Below are 8520 nucleotides of genomic sequence, written 5' to 3'. Positions count from 1 at the left end.
CATTTCCCCCCAACAGACCCCAGTGTGTAGTGCTCCCCTCCCTGTGTCCATGTGTTTTCATTGTTCAACATCTGCCTATGAGTGAGAACATGCGATGTTTGATTTTCTGCTCTTGTGTCAGTTTGCTGAGAATGATGGTTTCCAGGTTCATCCATGTCCCTACAAAGCACATGAACTCATCGTTTTTTATGGCTGCATAATATTCCATGGTGTATATGTGCCACTTTTTCCCTGTCCAGTCTATCATCGATGGGCATTTGAGTTGGTTCCAGGTCTTTGCTATTGTAAACAGTGCTGCAATGAACATTCGTGTGCATGTGTCCTTATAGTAGAACAATTTATAATCCTTTGGATATATACCCAGTAATGGGATTGTTGGGTCAAATGGAATTTCTATTTCTAGGCATGCTTTTTAAATGACAATCAGGACAAGTCACTTTTCTGTTCAAAAGCCATCACATCCCCACATTTTACTCAGAATTAAAGCCAACTTCTTGCAGCAGCCTTCTAAGTGCTACCTGATCTTCCCAGGCCACACCATTATCTCTCTCTTTCTCTTCATTTCTTCCTACTATCCCCTTATTCATCATTTTATTCATGATATAAGCTAAGTGCTGAGAACAGAGAAGATTTTAATGCAGGTATAAATCTATTGTTTTTAATACAGTGGGATTAAAATCATGTTGTTAGTAACCTTTTTTCCTCCATGTAACTTTTCTCTTACAGTTCATTCTTGTACAATCTGATATTGAATAATGATGTAACATTTCATCATATAAATATACTACAATGTTTTTAGCCAATTTCAAATGCCTTTCAGTTGTTTCTAGCTTTGGGCTATCATAAAAATGCTGTGATGGACATACTTGTTGACAAATCTTTTCACAAAGCCCCAATTATTTCCTTAAAATAGAGGCAGAATTGCTGAATCCGAGAGTACACAGTGTACATGTTTGTACTGATTTGCACTCATGTTCCCAAACTGTCTCATGGAGTAATGGCACAGTAATTGGTTAGGAGAGTGGCCATTTTCCCACTCCCTCACCAACATGGGGCAGGTTTTGTTATGGGGGCTTTTGGACTTCACTTTTTAGAACAGTTTTAGATTTCTAGAAAAATTGGGAATGCAGTACAGAAAGTTCCCATATATCTCCTGTCTAGTTTCCTCTATTGTTAACATCTTACATTAATATGGTAGATTTGTTACAATTAATGAACGAATATTGGCACATTATTACTAACTAAAGTCCATAGTTTATTAGTATTTCTTTAGTTTTTGCCTAATGTCTTTTTTATTTTTTGGTTTGCGATCCCATTCAGGATTACACTTAGCCGTCCCATCTCCTTAGGCTCCTCTTGACTGTGGCAGTTTCCCAGACTTTGTTTTTGATGACCTTGACAGTTTTGAGGAGTACTAGTCAAGTATTGGGTAGGAAACCCCTCTCTTGGAACTTTTCTGACATTTTTCTTGTGATTAGACTGGGTTATGGGTTTGGGGAAGTAAAGTACCATCTTTATCACATCATATTAAGAGTGCATACCATCATCACGATTTATGACTTTCGATGTTTACCTTAGTCACCTGTCTGAGAGAGTGTTGGTCAGGTTTCTCCATTATAAACTTACTCTTTCTTCCCCCTTTACATACACTAATTTTAGAGAAATGCCACTATGAATGGCCCACACTTAAGAAGTAGAGAGTTATGGTGCACTTCTTTGAAGGTGTCTTATCTACATAAATTATTTGTATTTATTTGGCATGAGAGATTTGTTTCTTCTCTCCTATTTGTTAATTTATTGAATCATTTATCTATATCAGTATGGACTCATAGATATTTATTTTATACATTGGGTTATAATTTAATACACTTTATTTTGTTGCTCAGATGTTTGGAGCTTTGTCCTTTGGAAGCTCTTTCAGTGGCTCGTGTGTCCCTTTGACTTAGCCCTATCATGTGGGTTTGCTTTTTGCTTTTATCTTCATATGTTTGGCCTATTTGAAAGGTAAAAACATTTATCACATTTTAATTTACATTTCTTTAATCATATGTGAAACTGACTTTTCTTAAGTTTATGGATCTTTTCTGTTTTTCTTGTGATTTGCCGATTTGCCCATCTTTTTATTGAACTATTTTGCATATGCTTTCCCCCAGTTTCTTTTGTTTGCCTTATCATATCTTTGAAATTTTGTTTAAAAGTTTTATGATGTAAGTATTTTCCTCAGAACATGGTTCTGTGAAATTCTCCCCCAACTCCTGCAAAAAGTTTTTTGGTAAATATAAAATGCTTTATACTTTCTTTATTTTTCTTTTTCTTTTCTTTTCTTTTTTTTTTTTTTGAGGCAGAGTCTCACTCTGTTGCCCAGGCTGGAGTGCAGTGTCACCGATCTCAGCTCACTGCAACCTCCGCCTCCAAGGTTCAAGCGATTCTCCTGCCTCAGCCTCCTGAGTAGCTGGGATTACAGTTTTATAAATAAGGTGACACTTGAACCGGGAATCTGACCTAGGGTGGGAGTTAGCTGTGTGCATGAACAGTGGAGGGCAGCTCCAGGCAATGGGAACAGCAAGATAAAAGTCCTTGACTGAGGCAGGAGCAGTCCTGGCATCGGAACGGGAGAGTGGAAGGAGATGAGGACAGGAAGGAGCTGAGTGTGTGCTGGGGGATAGAGGGTAGGGAGTGTATAGGGTCTTGTGCAATGACCATTCCAAGGACTGTTGTATTAGCTATTTACAGGATATTTGTATTAGAAAATAGGTTAGGTGCAGTGGCTTACGCCTGCAATACCAGCACTTTGGGAGGCTAAGGCGGACGGAACACCTGAGGTTGAGAGTTCGAGACCAGCCTGACCAACATGGAGAAATCCTGTCTCTACTAAAAATACAAAACTAGCTAGGCATGGTGGTGCATGCCTGTAATCCCAGCTATTCGGGAGGCTGAGGCAGGAGAATCACTTGAATGTGGGAGGCGGAGGTTGTGGTGAGCCAAGATTGCACCATTGCACTCCAGCTTGGACAACAAGAACGAAACTCCATTTAAAAAAAAAAAAAAAAGAAAAGAAAAGAAAATCTAATAGTGCAAAGATGTCAATAATTCTCTAATTTAGAGTTTTGATATATTCTAAAAATATTCTAAAGCCACAATAATTAAAATCATACAGCACAAATATAAGAAAAGATAGACCAAAGAAACATGATTTTTAAAAGATTAGAACAGTAACAATTTCAAGTATTCGTGAGATCTAATATATAATCATGGTGGCATTTCAAACTATCAGAGAAAAGAAAATCTAATAAATGGAGCTGGGATGATTGTGAAATATACAATATAAATTCCCAATAGAAAAAGAGTTAAATGAAAAAGAAAATATACAGTAACTAGAAGAAAAGAGAAGTGAATTCTGTGTAAATGTTGGGCTGGAAATGTCTGTTTGTGCATAACAATCAAGTCAGAACTCAGAAGGGAAGATCAGAAGTGTCCATGGTGCCCATGTATTGGAGTATGTTCTAGGGTGCCCCAGTTCTGAGCCACCTTGAAACAGTTACCAAGGCCAAATTGATATAAGGAGCCTCAGAATAAAATGAAATGTGGTACTTTATTGCAGATATTCTCAGCATTAAAAAAAAAAAAAAGTTAAAGTACACCATGACTAGAAAGATTAAGAAAGTATAAAGGACCAGGGGCAGGAGAATCACTTGCACCCAGGAGGCGGAGGCTGTAGTGAGCTGAGATGGTGCCACTGCACTCCAGCCTGGGTGACAGAGTGAGATGCCATCTCAAAATAAATAAATAAATAAAATAAAATAAAATTGTATTTCCCCTGCAATCTTGTTTTAACAAGTAAAAATAATAACATAAATATTAAGATAAATAATGAATATTTAGTCTTGTAGTAGTTACGTAAAATTTTTCTTTTCTCTTTTTTTTTTTGGCCAGTTAAGTGAAGCAGTGGGAGAACTCATTGTGGCAAGTAGTTGTAGACACCGCTGCATTCGGATCAGCTACATTATGTTTCAAAAATTAATATTTAACCACTAGTGAGCCATTATTTTTCTCTATTGGAGTAACAAATTAAAGAAACAAACTTCCAGCTTTCCCACCTTAACTAAAAGACAGAGGAGTTCATGGATCTTTTATATATATTTAACAAAGTTTGTTATTTACCAAAATGAGTACTTAGATTTTGGATAAGCAGTCTTTTTATTCTCTAGACATTTTGTATATTTTGCAAGTGTAGAAAATCTAGGATTTATCATTTTTTGCATGTACCATAATTTGCAGAAACCAACTTCAATTTCTTCTACAAAGGGCAGGTGGAGGAATGAAGCTGGGAACTCCAGGTTGCCATTGCAAACCTCTGTCATTGTGGCTTAGGGAGGGATATAAAAAACCTGTTAGAGACACTTTATCAACTGTGCTTCCCACCAGCCTGAAGAGTGGTAACTCTTCTTTGGGTCAGTAGTAGAGAAAGTCCATTTTCTTTGAATTGAATACAAGAGAGGAAAGGCTGATAAACATTTGAGAGGGCTGATTTTAATTAAAGCAGGGCAGGTTTGTTTTTCTTTCAAGGCTATTTAAGTCATCATGTCTCTCTCCCTATCGGCCATGGTGTCTTGCACAGGTCCTCAATGCTATGAACTTCTATGATGTCTCACTTGGCTTCACAATGTGAAATGATGGGGGTGGGACCCTCATCTCTAGAGTCTCTCCCAGCTATGTGTCACTCACCTGCTAATCCCCTTGTAAACTGTAGCATAAGAACCTTCACCCAGCTTCTCCAAGTTCAAGTAAGATGACGCTGCCCCAAAAGGGAGGCTCTTCCTCTGCTTAAGGGGAATAGGGAAAAGGGGCGGGTGAGAGGGAAGAGAGAAAGAGCACTTTTTTTAGTGTTGACTTTTTTCCCCCAGGGAAATTAGACAGCATTGCCAGAGCACACTTAGGAAAGCTTGCTCAATAATTGCCCTGGAAGTAAGGGCCGGCCTCCCTAGACAAGCACACATTAAATTCTTCTTGATCAACATCAGCTGCTCACTCACCCACTGCAAACCCTGCCTCAGATCCTCTTCCTGAAAAGAATCACTGTTACTCCGTGGCCTTTTACTCTTGAACTTCTGGGCACGGACAGCCTGAAGTCCCCTGGGGTGAAATGAAGTCATGGAACATGATGCTTCTTTTAGGTCTGTTAGCTAGAAAAAAAAGAAAGAGCAGAAATAAAATTTATGAAAAGTAAAGATTCAGTGCCTGGCAAAACCATATTTTCTTCATTTGCCTCATTTTCACTCTTCAAATGTTTTCTAAGCTTTCTACACCCCCAAAAGGCACTTTTCTTGAAAGACACCTGAAAAAGACCATAATGGTATCAACTGCTGAAATTTTACATTCTTTCTTCACCTAAATATATGTCTTTAACTTTTAGGTTAACCTAAATCTCTTGGATGGATGTTTTTCAAGTTTTTTCTGTTTAACTTGGACTTTTTTTTTTTAATGTGCACTTAATTTATTGCTATAGGGGAATAATCTAGTATGGCATTGCTAATATTCATAAACTAATTATAACAGTTTTGAATCCACAGCATACCAACCAATACTGCAGCTTGCCTTTTAAGTTTCAGCTCTGTAATTTAGGACCTTAGAGATTTTGAGAGAACTACTTTCTCGACTTCAAGCCAAGTCAGTTTCGTGCAGCCTAAAGCCAAGGATTATTTTTCCCTTTTGGTTTACAAGAAATTCCCCAAATTTGATAACTACAGCCATAAATTTTCTGTGACTTTAATAGAATTTTCATTTTATTGGTTTAGACCTACCGCGGAAGAATCAGACACTGCTAACAAAAAGGGAGTGTCTGAACTCCTTGGTTTATCAATAGAGAAAGATGCTCTCCTCCTGGGATACAAATACCTCGAATGCAGACTCCATGGTCTCAGGCTGACTCCTCCGACAGCTGCTTGCCTCACCTCCCTCTGAACAACGATAGCAGCTGCATCCAGGCTGTACAGTCTTTGCACACAGCTCTTGACCCATAATCTTCTAGGTTCAAGGAGAAAACTCGCACTTGAACCTCTTCCCCTCTGCCTCTCCTATCCTCGTTCTATCCCTTTTTGCCAGAGGTCAGCAGTGTGGAGCTTTCATATGACTCACATGAGGGCTCTGCCTGGAGCAGCGTCATGACTTCAGCAGTTTTTCCTTATCAGTGCAAGAAACTCTACATCAGAAAGGGATTGCTTGCAGTCAGATGTGCACCACTGAAAACGAGGCAGCTGATATTGAATAGAATAAAATTTGGCACAGTTAAGGTTGTTGTTCTGGTCACAGGTTAGTGCTATTGGTATACATAGTTTTTAGGGATTGGCATTGCTTATCTATGTAATGATATTTATATGATATCATTGATAGTGATGTTAGGTTTAATATTAGGTTTTCCTGGTGCTAAGCTGGACACATTGAGGAATATTTTCTCCCTGCCTTTTATCTGCAAGCATTTTGGTTTTCAGACTTTAAAACAAATTTGCTACCTAGTTAACTTTTAGTAGTCAAAGAAACCACAGAATCATAAAACAGGAAGAAAGCTGAAGATACCTACTCCATCTCTTTGCCTTGGAACAATAATGTATCTAATAGTCTTAGAAGTGTTGCCATTCATTCATTTATTCAAAAACTATGTGGTGAGCACCTGTGTTCTTCTTAAACATACAGATGATGATATTAGCCAATGGTGATGGAGAGAAAGGGGTTTGAATGAAATACTTTCTTCCTTCAACATATATGTAATTAATGTTTACTATATGTAAAGTACAATATTAATAGCAGACATGTCAAGGAATCTGGCTCAAATTGGTTTGCAGTCCATAGCCTTCAAACACAGCATTTTTCCCTGCTAGACTCCTGAGATTATTGCCACTATAATGTACTAATCATAGAGTGAGATAGAATGGAGAATATATAAATAATCATTATTAAGGGAAAAAAAATAAGAGTCATGTCTATTATCACAACAATATTGATGAATATTTGATATTTGAACCTCATGACGGTTTTTTAAAAATCTTTAATTTAATTAGGAGCATGTATTTTTTCATGTCAAAACTGCCACAAGAGACTTTAGCCAATTCCAAGATTCAATCAAATTAGAGATATTTACTGAAAAAAAAAGAAGAAAAGGAAGAATATTTGGCTTAAAGACGATTACACTGACAACTGAGAGAGTGAGAAGCTAGTTTCTCAGAATATTTAATAACATTCAAATTTATAATAACATAATACATTTTATCATAAACGCTAATTTCTCCCTAAAAGATTATGAATTTCATCACATAAAAGTATGTTCCAGATCAAGTTTACAATGACTTTTCTTGCATTTTTGTTTTTGAAAACAGAGTCTCACTCTGTCTCCCAGGCTGGAATCCAGCCGGGTGATCATGGCTCACTGCAGCCTCAGCCCCCTGGGCTCAAGTGATCCTCCCATCTCAGCCTTCCGAGTAGGTAGGACTGCAGGCATGTGCCATGGCACCCAGCTCATTACTTTTCATAGTCACAGGGTCTCACTATGTGGCCCAAACTGGTCTCCAACTCCTGGCTTCAAGCATTCCTCCTACAGCTTCTCAAGTAGCTGGAACTGGGGTTCATGCCCTGATTCCTGGATAATTTTTTCAATTGTTTGTACAGAGAGAGGTTTCACTATGTTTCCCAGCCTGGTCTCCAACTCCTAGGGTCAAGTGATCCTCCTGCCTCCCAAAGTGCTGGGAATTCAGGCATGAGCACAGCACTACCCTATAGCCTGATAATAATTATTATTATTATTATCATTTTGGATGACAGAGTCTCACTCTGTCACAGTCTGGAATGCAGTGGCACAATCTCGGCTCACTGCAACATCCACCTCCTGGATTCAAGCAATTCTCCTGCCTCAGCCTCCCAGTACCTGGGACTATCAGGTGCCACCACACCCGGCTAATTTTTTTATTTTTAGTAGAGACAGGGTTTCACTATGTTGGCCAAGATGGTCTTGATCTCCTGACCTTGTGATCCGCCCACCCGGGCCTCTCAAAGTGCTGAGATTACAAGCGTGAGCCACTGCACCCTGCCTAGCCTGATTATTAAAGGTATAAATTGCCATGTTTAGGTACTAGAATGAGCTACTTTTTTTTTCCTTTTCTTCCAGAGACAGGGTCTTGCTTCTGGCTCAGGCTGGAGTGCAGGAGCTATTCACAGGCATGCACTGTGTACCTGCTTAGAACTCCTGGGCTCGAGCAATTATCCCACCTCTGCCTCCCAAATAGATGGGACTACAGGCGTGTGCCACCACACTGGCTTTATGGTCTTGTTTAAAGCCAAGGAAAAATATCTGGTGACTTCTTAAGATGTTTTCTTGCTCTGTGTCAGAAATAACTTTTGTTCTGAAAGATTTCTGAAGGACAGAAGACTTAAAGAGTTTCATTTAGCATTGTACATTAGGCTCAGTTTGTGAACTGCTTCAGGTTGACTTGGCTGCACCAACTTTAGCAGCCTGGTCACCATCATAGCAAC

General features: G+C 38.7%; 1 protein-coding gene across 4 annotated transcripts in view; it reads right to left on the bottom strand.

Moving 5' to 3' along the window:
• CDK15 (cyclin dependent kinase 15) overlaps positions 1 to 6129 on the bottom strand; it is a 91047-nt gene extending 84918 nt beyond the window's left edge. For 2 of the 4 annotated variants that reach the window (XR_005198303.1, XM_037734845.1), the window contains exons 1-3: positions 5896 to 6129; positions 5034 to 5183; positions 4726 to 4823 (exon numbers count right to left, since the gene is read on the bottom strand). Coding sequence is in view for 3 of the 4 variants with exons in the window: in XM_037734845.1 (XP_037590773.1) it covers positions 4726 to 4823; positions 5034 to 5183; positions 5896 to 6018 (371 nt within the window). In the remaining variant the exon portion in view is untranslated. The remainder of the gene's footprint in view (positions 1 to 4725; positions 4824 to 5033; positions 5184 to 5895) is intronic. The other 2 variants (XM_037734846.1, XM_017518352.2) reach the window with 1 other exon arrangement.
• Positions 6130 to 8520: the final 2391 nt, after the last annotated feature.

The sequence above is a fragment of the Cebus imitator genome, unplaced genomic scaffold (genome assembly GCF_001604975.1).
Source record: "Cebus imitator isolate Cc_AM_T3 unplaced genomic scaffold, Cebus_imitator-1.0 Scaffold671, whole genome shotgun sequence".
Taxonomy (NCBI): domain Eukaryota; kingdom Metazoa; phylum Chordata; class Mammalia; order Primates; family Cebidae; genus Cebus; species Cebus imitator.
This window is presented reverse-complemented; position numbering and strand designations above follow the sequence as displayed.